This window comes from Corylus avellana, chromosome ca6 (assembly GCF_901000735.1).
Source record: "Corylus avellana chromosome ca6, CavTom2PMs-1.0".
NCBI classification, from domain to species: Eukaryota; Viridiplantae; Streptophyta; class Magnoliopsida; order Fagales; family Betulaceae; genus Corylus; species Corylus avellana.
The window spans coordinates 825,256-848,458 of record NC_081546.1 but is presented as its reverse complement, the minus strand read 5'-3'; the positions used below and the strand labels follow the sequence as shown (position 1 = coordinate 848,458).

Here is a 23,203-nt window from a genome sequence, read left to right as displayed (position 1 = left end):
GCTTCCCAAATCTGGAAGAAAACAAGTCAAGCTGTCATTTTGTCTGTCATTTGGGCAAAACATTATCTGAAGCCACTTCAATGCTTGCCATAAACATCATCCTGCCGCTGATCAAAGCTAAACTTTTCTTCAACTTTTCTTCTTCATATGTAAACACTGCCTATATATATATATATATGCCACCTAATTTACTTAAATTTATTAGCCTTGTGATGCAACCTAGGTTTAGAATTTTTTAGTATTGCTACAAGTTACTAAATTACAAAAATAAAATAATAAAAAAATAATTAATTGACTTGTCAATTATATATACATTTTTAATCATTTAATTAATAATAAACTGTTGTTTTAGTTTGTAAGAAAATTGTAATAATCCAATTAGCATATTCCTTAGATTATGATTGGTACGGTAAAAATTAACTATTGAATTAGTTAGCACTTGTAAAAAAAAAAAAATCAATGACTGATTTTCATTTTCACACCATTCCAATTATATATCAATCGTATAGTAGTCAACTAAATAATATTTTGCAAAATTTTTGAGAGAAAGTGAAAATGGAACAGATTCACAGCTAGAGTAATTGGTAGGGGTGAAATGGCGGTTGCGGTTAGCGGTTAGTGGCTAAAACCGCTAACCGCAACCGCCTAGGCGGTTAGTAAATTTTACTAACCGCCTCCGCTAACCGGGTAGCGGTTAACCGCCCGGTTAGCGGTTAACCGCTTTGGAATAACCGCTTTTTTCTAACCGCTTTTTTGGGCTTTTTTTGGGCTTTTTTCTTTGGACCGATTTTGGGCCGGGTTTGGACCGGGTTTGGGCCAGTTTTGGGCTTACTTTAAACATTTTTTTTTCCCTTTTCATGGCCATTTTAGCATTAAAAATTGCTATATACCAAAATCTTGTTGGCCATCTTCTACAAATCTACACATCATATAATATACAAATAAAATTATAACAAAATCATCACTTCACTTGTAGTCTTATACATAAACTCACAAGCAAGTTCATAAACTCACACATAGAAATAAAATAAAACACAAACAAATTCATAAACTCACAAGCAACAAAAAAACCAACATATATGGTTAAACTTGAAGCTTGAGGCCCATTTCAATCAACCAAAAAAAAATTCATAAACTCACAACATATTGTTAATATATATATATATATTATATTTAAAAAAAAGCGGTTAGCGGGTAGCGGTTAGCGGATTTTCAAAACCCACTAACCGCTAACCGCAACCGCCTAGGCGGTTAGCGGTTTTTACTAACCGCTTTCAAAGCGGTTAGACGGTTAGGCGGTTAGCGGTTAACGGTTATAGCGGTTAACGGTTAGCGGTTGCGGTTAGGCGGTTTTAAATTTCACCCCTAGTAATTGGATGAACAATCTCTCACAAATTACAGCTTTAAATTCAATTTCCCAAGATTTGTCCTCCTCTAACATCTAATATTAATTACATGATATTAAATTAGTCATTATAAAATTTATCATTAACATAATTAGCACAGCACAATGCAGGTGTATCCGTATTAATTTGGAGTATTCAACGAAAGGAATTATTGAATAAAATTCAGTTCCCAACACTTAACTTGACCTCGATCCTCTAACATCTAACATTACAGAATATTAAATCAGTCATTATAAATTGATCAATAACATAAATTAGCCCATTTTAGAAAAATCCCAAAACCCTAGCAGAGCTTAAGGAAGTGCCGCACAGCTGAGGGGGAGGGGTTTCTCCCCCTCCGCCCCTCCTCTCTTTCCCCATCTCTTTCCTTGATCTGTTCCCCCCTCGCTTCCCCATTTTCCTTCCCCCCATCTCTTCCCCGATCTGTGTTTCTTTTCTTTTTTGTGTTTGTTTTTTAATTTCGCTTTCTTTTCCTTGTTGTTGTTCTTTGTTTGCTTGTTTATTTTTTCTTGCGAGGTGTTTGTTTGGGCACACTTTGTGGGTGCCGCTCATGGGGGATTCACTCAAACTTCCCCCCAATTTCTTTGAGTGCGCCGCCGATCTCCTCCGTGCCAACTTTTCCGTTTACTGTCTTCTGCTGGGTCTTTTCACGCATCCCCACCACGATGTGCTTCCAACGCCATCTACGCATCGGTTTCCGACAAGCACGCGATCGGCTTTTCTTCCGGCTGCTGTCATCCGCCTAGTGTGCTCTTATTTTTAAATTTTTAGTTGTATTGCTTTGATTTTCCCTGTATTTTTCTTGTTTTTCTTGCTGCTTGTAATAAGGCCATGTCCTATTTCTTGATCTCCTCGCTTGTTATTTTGATCCAGACCCGTGGGGTTGTGGATATGAATGATATCCTGGCTTTCGGGTTCAGAAGGATGTGTGTCGGCATGGGGTCCTTTTGATCCTAGGGTCGAGGAATAAGAGCTATATATACATTAGTTTGTGTCTGCCTAGTGCAGATCTGTTATTCCAACTGAAGATTAGTTATAGGTTAGCGGATGTTTGGCGTCTTTGATGTGTAATCGTTAAGTTACGACTTTGATCTTTTAGCTTCGGCTAAGATTTTTCAGAACGTTATATTCTGTGATTGTAAGAGTTTTAATACTCTTGATTCCTCTATTAATAAGATAAGAATGATTTTCCCTAAAAAAAAAAAAAAAACATAAATTAGCCCATTATTCAGGTGCATCTATTTCGCATTGAAATGGATACATATAATAATATTAAATTATAAAACGTATGTATTCTATCCGTACTTGGGATATTCAACTATAGGAATTATTGAATAAAATATTGCATCATCAACCTAGTACCTCAATATTTATCGGTTGTTATGTTCATGCAAGCTCTATAAATAGGACCCTTCTGATCTGGGTGATCAGTTCATCATCTACAGTGGAGGGTGGTGATGTGATAGAAGAAGAAAATCACGTAGAAGAAGTCAATCATGAGCATGGGATTGGCGATGTGCTCAAACGTCATAAGCTTTCTCGTAAAAAGCTTGTTAAGCCTGAGTCTTTTGATTTGGAGGCCGCTAATTTCACCTCATATCAAGGCCCTGGATCTCATCAAGTAAATATATTTTTTTTTAAATTTTCTTTTTATCAAAATATTATTACAACTATTTTTGGGTTTCCGAGAAGTTGTTTAAGGTGCATGCATATGCAGGCTGTAGATTGGGGAAGCATGATGAAGCTAGCGTTTCAGAGCATTGGGGTGTTAGAAATGGGTCTTAGGCCTAACTCAACCCAAAAGCTAGCTCAAAAAAGCTAGCTCAAGAGTTGAGGTTTCCCCTCACCTTATAAATGGACAATCTCCTTAATACCCAAGCAATGTGGGACTTCCAACACGCCCCCTCACGTGTGGCGGGAGGACATCCAAGCCAACACGTGCGACAATAGGTGACGGTGGGCCACAGCCAATTAATTGGGTTAGGCTCTGATACCATGTTAGAAATGGGTCTTAGGCCTAACTCAACCCAAAAGCTAGCTCAAAAAAGCTAGCTCAAGAGTTGAGGTTTCCCCTCACCTTATAAATGGACAATCTCCTTAATACCCAGGCAATGTGGGACTTCCAACAGGTTGTATACGGTGATCTAGGGACGTCGCCTTTGTATGTGTTGCCAGGGGTTTTCCCTAATGGGATTAAGCACAACGATGATATACTTGGGGTGCTGTCTCTTATCTTTTACTCCCTCACTTTAATTACTTTGATCAAATACGTTTTCATTGTTCTGGCTGCCAGCGATAACGGTGATGGTAATTTTAATAATCCTCTCCATCTCATGCTTAATATTTACCACTTAATTGCATGTTTAAGTTTTTAGATATATTGTCGTCATTTTTATTCATATATATTATGTACATATTTGCAAATGATATAATGGGTGTGTTATTGTACGTAGGAGGAACTTGTTTGCTGATCTTGGTCACTTCAGCGTTGGAGCAATTCAGATAAGCTCGTGCAGTGTAATACTTCCCTCCATTGTTCTTGCCTACTTCGGCCAAGCTTCCTACCTCCGGAAGCACAATCAGGATGCTAGCAATGCCTTCTATAGTTCAGTTCCACGTACGTTTTCTGCTGCTTAATTAATATGTCCTTTCTAATGCCGTCGATGTTGCAGCTGGTTAATTCATCTGACTTCCTCTTATGCAGAGCCATTATACTGGCCGATGTTTGTTGTGGCTGTAATGGCAGTCATCGTTGCGAGTCAGTCATTGATCTCAGCGTCCTTCTCCATCATCCAACAGTCCTTAGCACTTGGGTGTTTCCCATGGGTTAAGGTAGTTCACACATCCTCTAAATACAAAGGGCAAGTTTATATACCCGAGATCAACACCCTTCTCATATTGGCTTGTGTGGGTGTCACTGTCGGCTTCAAAAACGCACTGAAGATCGGCAACGCTTATGGTAACACTTGGAAACTTTCATATATATATAAAACAAGTCATGTTTTCACTAAATTTATTTGTTGATAATTATTTTCGCTCTTTTTCTTGGTGTTCTTTCAACAGGAATAGCGGTGGCGTTTGTCTTTACAATCACTTCCACGTTTCTTATTCTTGTGATGGTCATGATATGGAAGACAAAAATCTACTTGATCATCATCTATGCCTTTACTATCGGGCTATTGGTGTTGGGAAAATTGATAATTAATTGGCAACCAATTTCCCACCAACCCTTTATGCGAAAGACAAGTTTAGAAAGAAAACACACGAGAACACACACCAATCACACACATACACAAAGAGTTTACGTGGTTCGGCAATATGCCTACGTCCACGAGGTGTGATCCAGTCTCCTTCTTTACTATTGAGAAATATTGAGTATAATGGTACAAGCCTAAACCGCTCAAATTTAATATCCCAAACCCAAGCCCTTAACCCCTTGTACACCTCACTCAACTGTCCCTCTCAAATACCCAGTAAAGAAACTCTCTACACTTTGTAAATGCCACAAAGTGGTCTCACCATATTTGGATTTTCGGATTGTTTGCTCTGCACTTCTTTTTGGTGTACACAAACACAAAGGCATCATTCCTTTATATAGGAAAACCATTGTGTTGCCTAGAAGGTTCCGGAATGTTCCACACACATCAAGAACACTCTTTCTTCTTAGAAGGTTCCGGAATGTTCCACACACATCAAGAACACTCTTTCTTCTTAGAAGGTTCCGGAATGTTCCACACACATCAAGAACACTCTTTCTTCTTAGAAGGTTCCGGAATGTTCCACCAACATCAAGAAGACTCTTTCTTCTTAGAGAAGGAAACCATTGTGGATCTTTGTAGAACACAAGAGAAAGTTCCAGAAGATTCCACCTACTAGATTCAAGGCATACCTTAACAATTGGAACTCCTATTTTTGAGCTCAGTACTCTACAAATTTGTCGATGGAGGGTACCTTCCTTTTTTATTTGCCATGATTCTCGTGGCTATAATGTATTTATAGAATTATGGTTACCGCAAGAAGTACATATACGAGCTAAATAACAAAGTTTCTACAGGAGAATTGGTTCAGATAGCATCTGCTCCTAGCATCCATCGCGTCCCAGCATTTCCCCTATATTCACGCATTATGTTGCCACTGTCCCAGCTTTGCATTCAGTTCTTGTCTTTGTCTCAATCAAATCACTACCCATTAGCACAGTCCCTCTAGAGGATCGGTTTCTGTTTCGACGAGTAGAGCCTCATGAGCTGGGCATTTTCCTGTGTGTTGTGAGGTGTGGATATAAGGATCCAAGAACAGAGTGGGAGTCTTTTCAGCAGACGTTGGTGAATCAGTTGAAGGAGTTCATACGAAAAGATGCTCTCATGTCTAGGCTGCCGGAGAGAAGAGGCATGTCTGATGAATTGGATGATAACAAAGTGGCAGGAATAATTGAAGAAATGGTGCAGAGAGAAGTGGGAATTGTGGATGATGCAGTAAAACTGGGTGATGTTGTTTATCTAATGGGTGAAAGTGAGATGATGGCTTCAAAGGGGTCTAGCTTGTTGAAGAAAATAGCTATAAACTACGGCTATGTTTGGTTGAAAAGATGTGTGAGGCAGGCAGATAAATTTTTCATGATTCTCCGCAAGCGACTTCTCAAGGTGGGGATGACTTATGAGATCTGGAGATGTTGATGAGTTTGGCGTTGTAAACAGAGTGGAAAAAATAGAATAAACTGAACTGAGTTGCACGAGAGTTGCTTGTATTTATGCTTGTGTGAAATTACATTTGTTACCAACAGACTAAATCAGAGGTTGACATCCTGCTCTACATCAAACTATAATCCAGATGCACCCCGAACTCTTTAAGAAGATTCTATGACTTATTATAAAGCCAAATTGAAAATTGTAACATATATGCCAAGCTTAAATAAAACTCTTAGTGACATATAGACTTGAATCAAAATTTCCTACGCTTAGAATTGAAGATCCCTTTATAAGAGTTGCAATTTGTGTTCGCGTATCGAATTTAGATAGTGTCAAAACATGAGCATAAGACTATATAGGTCAATCCCAACCCCACATATTTAATTAAATGAGTTAAACCATAACCCTAATCCTTTAATTTTATATTGAGTTCGTAAGTCATGTCAAAAATTGTTAGCTATTATGTTGTATATCGAATTCAGGTTGAATAAAAAATGGATATAAGATTATATTCGTCATCCCTAACCCTTCCATTTTAATTTAATAGGTTAAATTCTTTAATTCTTTATCGGATTTGTGGATAGTATAAAAAATTGGACAGTTCTAAATCCCACCTTTGTGGAGCACAAAGCCCACCCAAAAGGCCCAACCTATTCGGATAGAAAAGCCCCTCTTTTCTTTGGAAAAAGAATAAGAGAATCCGGATCGGGCATGACTTTTGTGCAAAACACACAGAAAAGGAAAAGGGAGTCCAATTTCGTCAAATCTGTACTGCAAAAGTTCAGATGCTTGCACCCTCGGGAATCAAAATGGTTTTTGGATCAACGCTCCTGATTTATCAAGGAGGGCCTGCATTTCTGGCCCACATACAAAAGGTCCAGTCCTAGCCATGGCCCATGCCTCGTTGTATGCCCCATTCAATTTTTTTTGCAAAGAACAAAATAGATTCATTAGGGGATATAGTTTATAATTTTCTTTTCTTTTCTTTTCTTTTCTCAATAGAGTGGCGGTTCATCACATTTCTTATAATATTTTATTGGACTTGTGATTCATATGAAATTTACACTAATTTCACGTAATAAATAATTCAAATCTTATACACTTTTCTTTTTCTAAAACTACAATTTAAAATACAAAATATTTTTAGAATTTAAATCACAAAAAAAAAATCATTATTATGTCATATCAAAATACCTTTTCTGCTAAAACCAAAAAATATATATATATATTTCAAAACCATAATCAAGCATGATTTTTAAAAATTTTCAAGATAATTTTTATGATAGAAAGGTCCTACTGTTATTTTAATTTAGATAATTCTAATTTTGATATTTTAATTTTTATGATTTTGAAAAAGGTTTTTGTTTTTAATTCATTTTATCTCATTATATTGAGATTGTAAAATCTAATAAACTATTTATAAAAATAATATTTATATTTTATTCCAAAGCTCCTTTTACCCGCCTCGTCGTACTACAAGCTTAAAACACCCACGGTTCAGTTTTGGCGTGACCAACACCTCCAACACCTCCACACCACTGACAACCGGTTTACTCAACTACGACTCTCGTGCGTTTCAAGGCTCGCTCCCTGCGCGTGGGTCTAAGATTCCAATTCTTCTTCTCAACACATTCCACTGTTTTCCACTCCACTGCGTACAAAGTAAAGTTGCGACTGTCTTTCACACATGTTTCACACTGCTCTGTCGCACTTGCTTCAATCTCTCTCTCTCTCTCTCTCTCTCTCTCTCGCTGAGATTGTGCTCTCTCTCTCTTTGGGAAGAGATGGGTGAAGGAAAGGGCTCGACCCTGGTGCACCTTCTGGTGGTGGTTCTATGCTTGGTGGCCTTTGGGTTCGCCATTGCTGCTGAGAGACGAAGAAGCACAGTAAGCAAAGATTTCAACTTTCACTTTCAATGTTACACCTCTTATGCTGTAATTGCAGCTGGGTTTCTTCTCATTTCTACAATGATCTCTTTACCAGAAAATTAATTGCTCTTTTTTTTTTTCTTTTTTCTTTTTTTTCTGAATGGGTTCATGATTTGTTGGGTTTCTGTGATTTGTTCAAATAATTGAGATCTGTGTGTTTGTAAAAGTGTTTGCTTAGTTTTGGGTTTCTTTTTATTTCTGCACTAGGGTTTAGTGTCTCGTTTTTCTTTATGAATTCGTCTGTTGCTGGGTAGGGAAAAAGTAGCTTAGCTTTTCTTTCGACGGATTGTTCTCTGATATATATTTTTTTGTTCGATGATTTTGTTCTCTTATTCTGGGGTGTACTGTCACCACAAAAACAGTTGTGTATTGTTGGAATATTTAAGTGACTGGTTAAGTGGTTGAATCTTACAGGGAGTAGTAGTGAGAATGAGTAATGCTAGAAGAATCTCTTGTGTCAGTCACTCAAAAAATTTGTAGCTTTTAAAATCACCATTGCTTTTGTGAATGATGACTATTGAATTTTTATCAAATTGAAATTTTTAAAGCCACCTCTTTTTGGAGTGACACAAAAGACTTCTAGCATTCTCTAGTGACAATAGCGGGTGGTCGATGCAACATTGTTAGCTACTAAAACGATAATCTCAAAGATGGTATAATCTCTTACACCTCTGTGAATGAGAGAGGTCTTTGTATATATAACAATTTCATTCATGTGCAGCAACAGGTGGTTTACAAGTGATAAGTTAAAATTTCAAATGTAAATGTTATCTAGGATTTAATCCTAAGATGTTTGACTCATCATGGGCTATTGGCTGTTCAAGCTTGTCCTTTGCTTTTTGTTAGTGCCATTCTTGAGTTGAAAACATGTTGCTTTGATCCTGAATTTTCCTCTACAATGGTTATCACAAACTGCATAGTGTCATTCTTGAGTTGAAAACACTTGTGAGGTTTGTGTCCCACGTTGAGAAAGTTTAAAGAATAAGAGTGGTTAATATACCTAAGTGGACCCAAGCTTATTAGCTTAAGCTTTTGGGCTAGAAGTGGTGTCCTAATATGTATATTAATTTACTCTTGTTTGACTCTCCCTGGTGTTTCTCTCCCCTACAATGGTTATCACAAACTGTCTGAAGAGCTACAAACGCATTGGGTTAAGGTGCTATCCCAACATGTGGTATCAAGTCCTTACAAAGGACTACTCGGCGTCTTAATTCTCAAATTTCATAAACCTGAGATCCCATCATGTAATTGATTGAGATTCTCCATATAAGAGGTCTTTCCTGCTCTTAGTGTTCTCCTACTAAATTTGAAGTCCTTTCAGTCTGGCAGTTCATTGCTGTCATCATCCTCAAATGAGCTCACTAAAAGTTAATTGATTAGTGTCCTCTTTGGAAGGTGGACTCTGTGTCCTCTTTCTTCAATGTCTTGTATTTAACTAGGGTGGGTCGGGGGGTGATGATATGCCATGTTGGACACCCTCAAAAAGAACTTTTGAGGTTAAATCTTTTTACAAGGTTTTTCCCAACGTTGAATCCTCCTTTCTTTGGTAGAGCATTTGGAGGTCTAAGGCTAGCTTTTTTCACTTGGACACCATCCCTAGGGAAAATTATCACCTTGGACAATCTCTGCAAGTTTCACATCACAATGATAAATTGGTGTTGAATGTGTAAAAAGAGTGGGGAAACCCTGGATCATCATCTTCTTTATTATGATGTTACGAGAGATTTGTGGAATATGGTATTTCAAATGTTTGGACTGGTTATGCCTAGATAGGTGGTGGATTTCATGGCATGTTGGAAAAGAAGGGTTTTTTGGAATGATATAGATATTGTTTGGAATGTAATCCTTTCCATATTAATGTGGTGCATATAGAAAGAAATGAACGCTCAAAGCTACAAGGATTGCGAAAGAATGAGTTTGGTTTTACAAATTTGTTTTCTTAAATTCAGTGGATCTCTACTAACGCTCTTCTCCTTGTCTCTAGTTCTACATTTTTTTGTTTTCTTCTCATTCTTGATTTTTTGGATGATTTTCTCTTATATACTTCATGTGTTTTTGGGTTGCGCTCTTTGTGCTTTCAATGAATTTCCTATACTTATCAAAAATATTTTGTTTGGTATAATGTAACAATTCAAGGAAAGTTAACCACATATGCGCTATTACTGCAAAAGGAATAGTCAACTTACAATAAAGCTTCTTATAGTCACTTATAAAATTCAATCTCATCTAGTAAACAACCAATATGGGATTTAGCACCCATGAGCATCTTTATAATCCACCCACTCAATGTAGGCAATTCATATTCTCAATGTTAGACTAACTTTCTAGGGTGTCGCATCCAGGCCTGGTCCTAGCAAAGGTGGCTAATTTTCCAGCAAGGCAAAATCAAGGTGATGCATCAATTACACCAATAGCCATTTGTTGCATTTTGGACTTGTGCTTCCATAGGTTTTGGCCAAAACTTAAAGATCTGGTCTTTGTTTGTTAGATGGTTTGTACTTTCTAACTGTAGGCCTCATAATAATGATCCTTGAGTGCGGGGAAGCATTACCATATTCTATAAATAGGTTAATACTTGTAAACATCTATTTGCTTACTTTCATCCTAGTGATTCATGGAAGTATGTGTCAAATGGTAGCATAATATCATCAAAACTTCCAGTCGAATTTGCAATTGGTAGCAACATTTTATGCTTATGACAGGTCAACAATGTACTGTATATGGAGTTGTTTGTAAAAGCTTTTTATTCAGCGATAACAAAGCAAGTAACTGAGCATTTCTGGTATGGGTTGTTATTTGCACAGTAAATACGGACTAATCTTTTGAGCATTTGTATGTGAGACTGGAAGCATATTGGCATCTGCACATACTCGTACAGACAAGCTGCAAACTAAATCTTTTCCAATGTGCCTAAGCACTGCAGCATCAGTTTACAATTTAATTATTATTTACAACTTGTCCCTTGCTGTTTAGCAATGTGCAGGCACAAACTACGCTTTTTGGACGAAATTGTTAATCTCGTTCCGATTTTTTGACACTTCTGAATACTACATGCCTATTCATTTACTAAGATGTAGGATTGAGATGATTTTTCTCTTCGAAACAGGGCCATACAGAAGAAGATCCTCGAACAAACGAAACTTACTGTGTTTACAACTCAGATGTTGCAACTGGTTATGGGGTGGGCTCTTTCTTGTTCCTTCTTTCAAGTGAATCTCTACTTATGGGCGTGACAAAGTGCATGTGTTTTGGGAGACCTTTAGCCCCTGGTGGGGACCGAGCCTGGTCTATTATTTATTTTGTCTCATCCTGGTGAGAATTCTGGTTTACCTAGTTAACACTTGCTCTCTTATTCTAATAACACCTTCTCTATTAAAAGCATCATCATTTTAGTTGCTTCTCGACTATCTGGCTAATGTGTTTTGTGGCTGATACAATCTCACTCTCTCTCTCTCTCTCTACTTCCATATAAATCGCTGGAGTCTACTTGTTCGATTCACATGAATGTTCTAATTGGCATAATATGCATCTGCAGGGTGACTTTTCTGGTTGCAGAAGCATGTCTAATTGCAGGGGCAACAAAGAATGCTTACCACACCAAGTATCGGTCAATGATTTATGCTCAGAACCTCTCATGTGAAACATTGAGGAAAGGTGTCTTCATTGCCGCTGCAGTGTTTGTGGTTGCAACAATGATTCTCAACGTGTATTACTACATGTACTTCACCAAGGCAACTTCTACTAAGGTGGCCCATAAAGCAAATCGAGCAAGCTCAACTGTTGGAATGACTGGATACGCATAGAATATCATGTAATATGTCCTCAGAGCCTCTATGTTTTGCATGGTGATGTTATATACGTGTCCAGTTCCTGTCTGATTGTTATACGCTATTTTACTGAACATTGTGCGTGCTTATCTAGTGAAATAGATAGTGCTGTTATGGGTGCTACTTTTACTCAAAGGCAAGGTGTAGAATTATATCATGTCAATAACTGTGTTTTCAACTTCCTGATGATGATTTCATAGATGGAAATATCCAAAATTTTAACGAATAAATCATTTTCCTCAAACAAGACTCTTAGGGTGTGTTTGGCAAAGGAGTGGACCGGAACGGACTCAAAATCTCAAAAAATTATTCGCAAAATTAATGCCAACATTTTTATTTTTTATATCATATCAATACTTTTTTATTACTATTCAAATAAAAAATTACTACAAAATAAATTTTTTTTACTTTTTTATACAAGATGTTTTTACTTTCTTCTTTCACATCAATCAAATCTATTATAGTATCAGTTAATTTTCTCAAGTTCACTCCTTTATCAAACATAACCTTATGTTTTAGTGTTAGAAAACGTTTTGGGAACATATCTCTTTGACAGACATTAGCTAAAATGAGCCTTTTGACTTTTGTCCCTTCAATTTATATTGACTTGAGCATCCTCTCATCGTTTTGAAAAAAAAAATTTTAAGTCTTCACTAAAATAATTAGAAGTACATTTTTTTTTTAATTACTACCTTTTTAAAGCACCCTAACAACGTCATTATTTTAACTATTAACTTTTACTATTTTATTATAATGTTCTTTTTTAAAGAATAAGGAAGAAAACATTAAATTTATATTATTTTTTATTCATTTGGTAAATGAATAGTATTCATTATTTTTAGTGAGTATTATTCGCTCACCATTTATTTTGGATTAAAATTGTGAGACTGAAAATAGATAATTTTACCAAATTTTCTTACCAAATTATCTAAAAAATAGTTTTGATTGAGGATTTCTTTTCTCTCCATGCAATCACTATGATCCGTAACTGAGCAGGAGGTGAAGTGTTGTGGCAGATAACATGGCAACAATGGTTTAAGGCTAGTGAAATAAAATTGAACCAATAGTTTGAGTACACGTAGCATATTGATATTGGAAAAGAGGGGAAGAGAAATGAGGAGGGAAACGGAGTAATAAGCCAAGGAGAAAAAAGCAAAGGTAATAAAGAAGAGCAAAAGAGAATAAGGGGAGGTGCTAAGAAAAAGGCAAAAAGAAATAGTAAAAGGACAACAAGAGGTGTACAAAGTTTGAGTAGAAGCTGAAAGTTTTTAACGTTATCGAACGGCGGAGGATCAGGATTCAGATAGGCCTTTTGATCTTTTTCTTTTGCAGGGACACACCAAAACAAAACCAACTTTCTGATGCGACCGACACTACATGAATAGCACCAGTGTCTCAACTCCGATGTCTGTCAGAAACGTTAACGATTTTCGATTTAAAGGGGACTGCCCCCTCACGTGTCACATAATCACGTGGACAACTCTCTCCTTTACATTTTTCTTATATTTTAATTTTCTTAGTTATTTATTTTTGTCAAATTATTTAGTTAGTTAAAATATCAAAATATGTAAAATTTAAGTAATAAGCCCCCAAAATCCACTAAAGCATATTAACTTCAAAGAATAATGTTCCGCGCTACATAAACATACCACAAAATTGACATAACAAATATTTAGTAATATTTAGTGATTGCAGTACCACTTTTAAAGACATCGAAGTGGTTACAACGTCACTCGACTAAAAAAATTTGGTGGGCACAATCAATAGGCCAGATTTGGCGGTCAATACAGCCACTGCCAGCATGGTGGTTAAGGGCAGTGGCGGATCCACTGGGTACCTTGGGGGTGCCACGGCACCCCCAAGGATTTAAATTTTTTTTTTTTTTTTAACCCACACACCCTCAAAAAAAAAAAAAAAAAGTTTAGTTCTCTATATTGAAAGGGAAATTGCTGAGAGTTTCGATTTAGATTCGATACTTGATGATTTTGTACTTCTAAAAGATTGTAAAGTGCAGTTCTAGACACTTTTTTTTTTGTATTTCTGTCTTTTTGATATAGTGTCGTCATGTTACATTTCTAATATATCAATTTCAGCACATATTTATGAACTTTTATAGATATTTTTTGTGATGCATATATTGTGTAAATTATCAAATTTTTAGGGTGAAAAAAATTTTTAGGACACCAAAAAAATTTTAGCGGCACCCCCAATGTTAAATAGCTGGATCCGCCACTGGTTAAGGGTGGCGGCGCCAAGCACCAAATCTAAAATTTTTGTAGAAGAATATTTGTTTATTGAGTAACATGATAATACCAACTTACACTACCACGCTAGCCACACATGAAACGCACTTCCGGATAACATTACTCTACAATCAAATGTACCAAATACACTAAATTAACCAATTGATTTTCCTATTTGGTATATAACACCATTCCTCAAAAAATAATTAAACTTTTTTTTTTTTTAACCTTTAGATATCATATAAATCAAATTTCTTTCTCATTTTACATCTCACAAATCTTTTCCAGACACAGTATTTTATCAATGATTTTTGCTGAAATTACCAACGTGGATGGCATTTCTTTGAATAGCTGAGGGAGAGATACGTGCGAACAACTAAATTGATTGTTCTTTGTTTCGTGGCGTCGGGTTTTTACTACTTTGAAATGACATTCCTTTCAATAGCTGTCATCACCCCCCACCCCTCGTAAATTTGCAAGGACAGTGATTTGACAATTTTGTTTGTTTTTTTTATATATTCAGCTACATCGTTTGCCTGTTTTTCCCCTAAACGAGGGAGCCAAGCAGATCCAATTTCTCAGTGGACCAAATAGAATGGATTTACATATTAATTACATGGAAAATTTTGAGAGAAAGAAAGTTGAAAAAGTGAGGCATTTGAATAGTGATTAGAAGTCGTACAATTGAAACTCATCCAAGGAGTCATAAAGAGTTTCGTTGGAAGATAGTGGGAAACTCATTCGAAAGGGAGATTAGAATGGAAAATAACAAAAGTAATATTATGCTTTCAACTCTTTTGCAAGTTGCTGTGTGTCAACGTGTGAAAAGTTTTTAACAGAACCCAAGTGAAATCCTGAAACATTTGTCCACCAAAATGCTTTTCAATAAGTTTCATAGGAACTCATCAAAGATCTACAGTTCTACACTACAGATGCGATTGCTATCTCTCACAAATTCACACCGATGATTTGGAACTTGTACTCGATTGGTCAATGCCCTCCCATTAAAATAAATTATAATTTATATTAATTAAAGATTAGGCATGAGAAAATACAACTCTTGAGACTGCATAAAAAATAGATACCTTTTATATCGTACGGGTTGCTTCATATATTTACGTTTCCCTGTTACGTACGTCAACATGCACAACGTGTCCAACACCGGCGCGAGATTCCCGGCCGGCCTCCTCGGTCATCCCCTGTTTCCCTCTCATGTCTTAATCTTAATTTATTAAAATGTTGGACATTGCAGGTTACTCCACACATGCCATTGGCGCGTTGTTTTGACCATCTTTCCTCCTCGGGCCCACGTCCTTTGTTAATAAATTCAAAGGACATACACCTCAGTCCTCTCATAGGCAGATAAAATAATCCTAGACTCGCGTACGAGGCGCGTGGATTGTCGTTCCCCCCCACCTCCTTAATTAACCGTGTCACCGACATGCAGATTTCTAGTTCAGGCTCGCTCCTGGCAGTGGCTGTTCAGTAACTCCACAGAAATTAAGCAAAGGGCCAAAGTAGTGACAATGCTCTTCAACATTTTGTTACGGGTTCTATAGATTCCATTCCAAGGCTTCTTTTATTAATTTTTTTAAGTGTTATTTTTGTTTATTATTTTAACATTAATCAATAATCTTTTATAGATAATAAATGTTCTAATTATAAAAAAGTTTAGTCATTTTTATTTAAAAATAAAGATTAACATTTGAAGAATCTTGTCAATAACTTATTTTAAGAAACCTAAAAAAAAAAAAAAATCATCATAATTTAGTATTATATACTGGCAGGCTTGTGGACTCAATGCTAAGTCCATCAACCTACCAACCCCATAACATCTAAACAGCTGATTTTTTTCTTAAGTTACGTAAATAATCATTTCCATGATTTTCGGCATAATTAAGCAATATACATGACAAGGTTTAAGAAATATTCGCAACAGAAAAATCTCCAATGAAAGTGTAACACATTGTAAACAGTTATGACAAATTTTATTATAAAAAGCAGTAAATATCAAGCAAAAGAGAGGACTTAGATTCATATTAACTTAAGCATCAAAACTATTATTTGTTGACCCCCAAGAAACTATTTTTGTTAATTTCTTCTTTCCTTGTAGACACTTTTGATTGGTTCCTCAGCACGCAATCAATTGTTCTAATATATAATAACATATAGTAGTGGCAAAAATTTACATTTGGATTAGATTTTTTAATTTCAAGTGCAATGAAGATAAACCATTTCATTTTCACGATTATATTTTAGAGCAAACCTTTTATCACGATCATCCTGATAACACCCATTTTATAGCTTTCAATCAATAATCGACACATAAGCAAAAACGTAAAAAGTGCACAAAATTAAGTTGGACCAAAATACACTAGATTTTAGGGTGATAAAAATCTTTAAAGTGTTAACCTTCGACATCTAGATTTTACTTTTGAATCAAAAAACGAGTTTTGAAGCATTAGAAACAAGTTTTAAGACATTAGAAACGGGTTTTGGGACATTAGAAACGGGTTTTAGGGTATTAGAAATAGGTTTTGAGGCATTAGAAACAGGTTTTAAGGCATTAAAAACGGGTTTTGAAGCATTATAAATGAGTTTTGATGCGGGTCACGGCCGGCGGAGTTTGATGCGTTCACCACCAGCCAGACCCACGGGTTTTTTTCTTCTTCTTTGATTTGGTGTGATTGTTCTCTTTTTTTTTTTTTTTTTGCATTTTTCTTAAATTGATGATGTGTCACATAGTAATTAGAGGTTACAAAATGAATATTATTAGGATGGACCTGATAGTAGAGGCTCTCTATATTTTATAAATCAAATGATACACGAAGTTAAATATGTTATCATGATACTATTCCATTACTTTTATTGTGTTATTTATTTGTGTGCATTTCTTATCAGTTATCACACTCTTCATTTGTATTATTAACTAATATTCTATCCAACTGAAAGTCTGTAATATAGTCATATAGATAAAAGATACATTAACATTTCATTTTCATTTCTCTCTCTCTCTCTCTCTCTCTCTCTCTATATGTATATAACAAAAACTGCAATAAGATAATAGATTCAGTAAATATGTAACTTGAACTGCAACTTTGTCGATTGCAATCACGTGGGCCACAGTGGAGGGCCTTGGGGCATATGAGGCTCCATCTATCACACTCTCTCCCCATGCCCATGATAGCCGTCACTTGCTTGCTCATAAGTCATACCTGGAGAGAGAGAGAGAGAGAGAGAGAGAGAGATAAACTTCCAAGCCTCATATTGTCAACACCGCCAGCGAAATTTCTTGAGAAGAGGGCATCAAGGCATTTGAAGAGAGAAAAAAAAAAAAAAAAAAAAAAGGCTTGTTGTTCAAAGCTTTATGTGCGTCTTCCGGCAATGTCTTTTGCTGGCAGCAGGAGACTCATGATGTCCTCTACTACGGCGGTGCTGCTGATCATCTCGGTGTTACAGATTTGGCTCTGTTGTGAGTACCCATGCCAAGCCGGGGCAATTCGGATACTGCCCGGAAATGGGATGGCGGCGAAGCTCATAAGGGAAAGCAGCAAGCTGGGAAGTATGGATAAGAAAAGCAAGGAGGAGCTGTTCCGTAAGTATTTCAATGCAACTTCTTTTGCTCTCAACAAAACCCACACTGGATTTGAGGAGAGCAAACGAAGAGTACCCAGTTGCCCAGATCCTCTCCACAACTAGTAGAATTTTCATTTTCATTTTCACTTTTTTTTTTTTTTTCAAAATTTTTTGTTGAATTTCATCCAAAATACCCTCGTTTTTCTCACCATTTTTGTTCAAGTAGTTTGATGGTTTTGTAGTTTTATGGGGGAAAACCGGGGGTATTTTGGTATTTTAATTCCTTTTGATGTTTTGAATGGAGAGGATATCCCAGAAAATGGACGATCATGATATGTATAGAAGTGGAGAGTTTTAACTTTACAGTGACCTACCTACAATGGCACTTTCTCTTGCTAGAATCTCTGTATGTACTTGCTTTTAGATCCTTTTTGGTTTAGCTTTTCTCTTGAGAACAGGAAGAGTGCAGACATGTAAAATTACAAGCAGAGATTATTATCTTTTCACTGCAACAGTACAAACAAGTTGTTTTTTTCTTTTCTTTTACCCCTGCGCCTGTATTTTTTGTTGATGATCTTGTCAATTATTTAATTGGGAGTAATTAATATTATTGTTTATACCATTACCACCAGTTTGAATGACATGTGCAAGATTCTTGGCGAAAGATTTATATATATTGCTATTCTCGACCAGGATAATTCTGAATTTATTGAATCTCCACTCTCAAGTTTAATTTCCACTTTTGTTACCTCCTCAAGTTAATTACATATACCACAAGAAATTGTTGCTCTACTTTCCGAAACAAGTAAATGTGATCCTTCACACGTTGTCTCGTCTTTCAAAGCTAGCAAAAATTAAGTGAAACATCCCATATGCATCACCACGTTGATCTGACCAATATCCCTGCGCTGCTAGCCTGCTATCATATATATTGACTTAAATAGTATGTTGCGTTGACTCGTAATAATAATAGAATACTTGATTTAGCCACCTTAATCTCTCTCTCTCTCTCTCGTCCTCTCTTATTGCCAGAATTGGATGGGCTAGACAACTCGGACGGACAGGATTCAAACTATGATTAAGAAAATGCCACCAACTTGCTGAGCTGCTTACTCATGTGTTTAGAAAATTAGAATAGATCAACTCTAATAAGTGGAGGCTTTCTTAGCTTATATAAAACTTAAAAAATGGTGTGGAAGATATAGATTATTGGTTGTTTCAAGTGGGTTACTTCTCTTAGAGGAGGAAGAAGGGGATTTGATGAACAAAATATCTCCCGTCCAGCCCAGGTTTAGAATGCAGGCTCAAGAGCCCAAATCGAGTCATAAGAACAAACGTGTCAGTACAACAGCTGCTTAAATCACGATTAGGAACGTGTCATATATAGGGGATATATAGTTGCCTCTAGATTTCATCCTAATTGTCCCATTATTCTTGACAGAGAATTTAGCAATGCCTGTAATATGCTACGACATCTAATAACACCCGTAACCCGTCAATAGGCAAGGAATTCGACGTCACACTCGGCCATGGATTTGTTCCATCAATAGGCAACACCTGATAAATATTATAGTTACAATATTTATAGCTCTTACGTACTCATTGAACAAACAATTAATCCTCTTGCAAACTTAAACATGAGTGATGCCTCCTACTCCCAGCGACAGTACCCCTCACAGTTACTCATTTTGTTAGGTGTATGTTGCTCAAGATTGACCGTGCAATGAACAGCAAGATTCATCTACAGTTTTAACACAAGAAACAAACCTTTTAGCAGTTTTAAAAGAGGTTGAGTTATAGTTGAATGTTAGATGGAGTTTAGTGCTTGTACATTTTCGCAATTTGGGAAGCTTTTACAGTGTACAACTTATTGCTTTCTCCAGGCTCCAGTAGGCATTTTGTCTCCTTATATAAAAGGGTGAGTGTGGGTGAAAACAAAATACTATTTAGTGCAGACACAGAAAAATACGTATATATATATATATATATACTGTTAGAATTGATTAGTGTTTTGGTGTTTGAATTTGAGTTAAAAACAGAGTCTGCGTCTCGTATTCCGGTCATTTGGGCGTTTGTAAGGATGGAGAAACAAGCGGAGAAACCTATGCGAGAAAGCGCCACGTATTATGCGGCGAGGAAGATGTTAGAAAAGCTGCCGCTGATTCGTAGCCCAGTCGTAGCTTTGTCTGCTAGCTCTTTGGATTTGGAATCTAATTGACTCTCCCCCATCATTCTGTTCATAAGGACAATTTAGCTAACCAATGCCTTCATCTTTACTTTCTTTGTTCTCCTAATACATATATCCATAGTAATTTTTCAATTTTTCTTTTTCTTTTTTTCTTTTTAACAAGTGAGATTGCATTAATAAAAAAAATAAAAATAAAAGGAAGGGTGATTTTTGAGGTAGTCTAAAAATTAGTTTCTTTTTTTCTTTATAACTTTATAACTTTTATTAAAAAATACTTATTATAACTTTATAAGTAGTCTAAAAAATACTTATTATAACTTTATAACTACAAGAGGACTACTAAATCATAAGGTAAATTGACAAAATCGGGATTTGAACTCAGACCACTTATTTTAAAAGTTTAAGTTAATAGAAAGATATAAATTTATTGAATACAATTTATTTTCGTGATTTTACTTCTTTTTATCCTTCAGGTCCTTCAGCCACCCTTCCTTAATTACTGAGTGGGCTAGAAAGGGCAAGTCATTTATTCCTCATGGCTGGTTTTGCTCAGAAGGAAAATCGCCAACGATTATTTTCTTTTTATCCACATCTCTTATTGGTAGGTCAATAATAATTAGGAGGAATCTCTATTTCTTATGTGGGTCGTTTTTGTTTGGGGCCAATGCAAGGGAGAGGGTTCCAGTGAAGGCCCGGACAGCTTTCATCGCCAATTGAATAGATGTTGAACTTTATAAGTAATTCTAAAAAATTTTAATGTATTTTTTATTGCAAATATGATTAGTAATTTTATATATACAACATAGAAGATGGTGATAATGAGTGAAAAGGGATCTCAGTAAAACTAGCAAAAACTAGATTACCACGCTATTGTCTTCTCTCTCTATCTTGGATTGGGCAAATGGTACCATAATCTCAGTAACATAATTGTGATGAATTGTGAATTTACCAACATGACTAGACTGTCTCATTTAAAAAAAAAAAATATATATATATATATATAGGCTGAGAGTCTGAGAAGAAGGTCATTCGCAGGTAGAGTGGTGGACAGCAATATTCCTCGTCTACTGCACATCTGGCTTCCTCCATCCATTCTTGTGCATGTCAAGGAGGCACATGGGTTGGTGGCTGGGCCAGTACCCTAAAGACTAACCAACCTCCTTGCCGTCCTGCAATGATTGATTGAACAGAGACTTAAGAACACTGGTTTTGCTTACTCATAATCTATAATAATCAGTTTGAAGACTGAATTCAATTATAAATTAATATTATTTTTCAGTGGTGGAAGTTGATTGCACTTGTTCTTGGTCACTTGTTGAGTTTCGTCTTGAGATGACTTTTTGGATTTATTCTCGGATGAGATGGACATGGTGGTGACCGAAGAAGAGGGGCAGGGAACACTCCCATCAAAGTACCCAAACAGTTGTTGACCATTGAGAGAACCAATGATTTGAGCTCCATCTCCATAATACAAAAAATGAAAAATTAGTAGTATTTCCTACATATAAAAATTGGTTTGGTTAAGTTAGAGCCCATATACAACAAAGAAGGTGCTTCTTGGGCCATTAGATTGTAAATTTGAAGGCAGAAAGACGAAGGGATGGTCATGGGCTAGTGTAGAGAGAGAGAGAGAGAGACCATTAGGGAAAGTGAGAAACCAGCGGATAAGAGAATATCCCAAGCAAAACCCATACAATAGTTCAAAGAGTCAAATTTTATTTTGACTAGTTGGGATGTAAATTATGTAAATTTTATTTTGACCAATTGAGCTTCCACACATTAAGAATCTACGACCATGCATGAGAAAGTTAGTAAGAGATTTAGGGAAGAAAAAGGAAAGAGAATGCAAGAGTACGAGTAGAATAGTTCAGTACTTGGAATGACATGCATGGTCTTCCCTTACCTATATATATGTACACTGTTTCTTCCCCTCGTATGATTTTAGTCATGTGTTGTCCATTGATGGGGTAGGCGTGGCACTCGGCTAACGTTTGGTAGTGGGGGTATATTCATTGACAAGTGTCGCATACTGGTACGACTTTGGTGGGGGTCGTGACATCCAATTTTTTTGCCTCATGCGACCGTTATCAGGTAGCAATATTAAGGGCGTGGTCTGATTTTTTACCAAGAATATTGGGACAGTTGAGATGAAGTGGTAAGAGCATTCCCAATTGAATAGTTAAATGTTACTTTTATCTAAAATAATTATTTAAATGTTTAAAAAATCTCATACATTGGATTAGCCAAAAGAAAATGTAAAATAGAAATTTGATTAGAAGAGCTAAAAAAAAGCTAAATGTAGCAGTACTTTTTAAGAGAGTTATTTTATTTTTCATTGTTTCTCTCACCTATTTTCTCTTTTCCCAAATCTTTTCCTATTTTTTCTCTGCATGTTCTCTTTTTTCTCAAAATTTTTCCTATTTTTCCTCTCACATGTTCTCTTTTTCCCAAAACTTTTATTATTTTCAATAATATTTTAATAGAATAGATGAAAATCTAGTTAATCGGATGTAGATACATTTAAAAATGTCTTAACTAAACTAGATAAAAATGAATTTTGAGAAGCCATTTTACATAAAAATATGGCTCTTCCATTGGGAATGCTCTAAGTTGTAACACGCTTACCTTCGTTCTTTGATCAACTAGTTGTCTGATCTGCTTCGATCTAGAGCCTTTTTAGTCCAGCTCTAATTGTGAGAGTATATTATGAGATTTGATTGTAATCTCTTATAATCAGATTTTGTTCAAATCTGATTTGATTGATTTCCGACTAGCTTTTGGTATACTCTCCATCAAGTGAATAAGAACAAAGTATAACCTTTAAGACTTTAATTTATAGACCAAACCACATAAAATTCTATCATTATCTTTTAATTTGTATAGCGTTATGGTTTTATTAACAAATTGCTTAGCCCAAATAGTCTTTTAACCATGGATCCACTTGGGTGGATGTAGTTGTATCATTATCCAATTATTTATATGATTAAAACTGTCCGAAAGACTTCGAAAACTTAAATTTCTAATTCACCATATTATTCTCGGTGCCCATTTCAATCATGTAGTGACATGACTTTTCAAATCACCATTAAATTTGAAACGATTATTATTGAATTTTGATCTACTATAATTTTAAAAGCCATATCACCTACATTTGAGAGAATACTAAGACAAGTTTAATTCTCTATGTATCATTACTCTAGTATGAGCGGCCACGGTTGTAAAGTTGGAGAAATGGGTAGATATGTAATAACAAATCTGCATGTGGGGTTGTTATTAAATGAAGAGAAGCCAAAAACCATTAAAAGCGCTTTTTACAGACAACCTACCAAAAAAGAATGAGATGGAAGGAA

The 23,203-nt window shown here is 35.9% G+C and overlaps 2 protein-coding genes and 1 pseudogene across 2 annotated transcripts; all 3 read left to right on the top strand.

The window, feature by feature from the left end:
• The first annotated feature begins 3,517 nt into the window (after positions 1 to 3,517).
• LOC132183902 (potassium transporter 5-like) lies at positions 3,518 to 6,176 on the top strand (annotated as a pseudogene).
• A 1,600-nt stretch (positions 6,177 to 7,776) lies between these two features.
• On the top strand, positions 7,777 to 11,981 carry LOC132183607 (uncharacterized). The gene is made up of 3 exons (XM_059596961.1): positions 7,777 to 7,977; positions 11,126 to 11,331; positions 11,555 to 11,981. Exons 1-3 carry the CDS (start codon positions 7,876 to 7,878, stop codon positions 11,820 to 11,822), a joined length of 576 nt encoding a protein of 191 aa, XP_059452944.1. The 5' UTR covers positions 7,777 to 7,875; the 3' UTR covers positions 11,823 to 11,981.
• Positions 11,982 to 17,473: 5,492 nt separating this feature from the next.
• On the top strand, positions 17,474 to 17,788 carry LOC132183901 (CLAVATA3/ESR (CLE)-related protein 43). The gene has a single exon (XM_059597368.1). The coding sequence runs from the start codon at positions 17,474 to 17,476 to the stop codon at positions 17,786 to 17,788; it is 315 nt and encodes a 104-aa protein (XP_059453351.1).
• Positions 17,789 to 23,203: the final 5,415 nt, after the last annotated feature.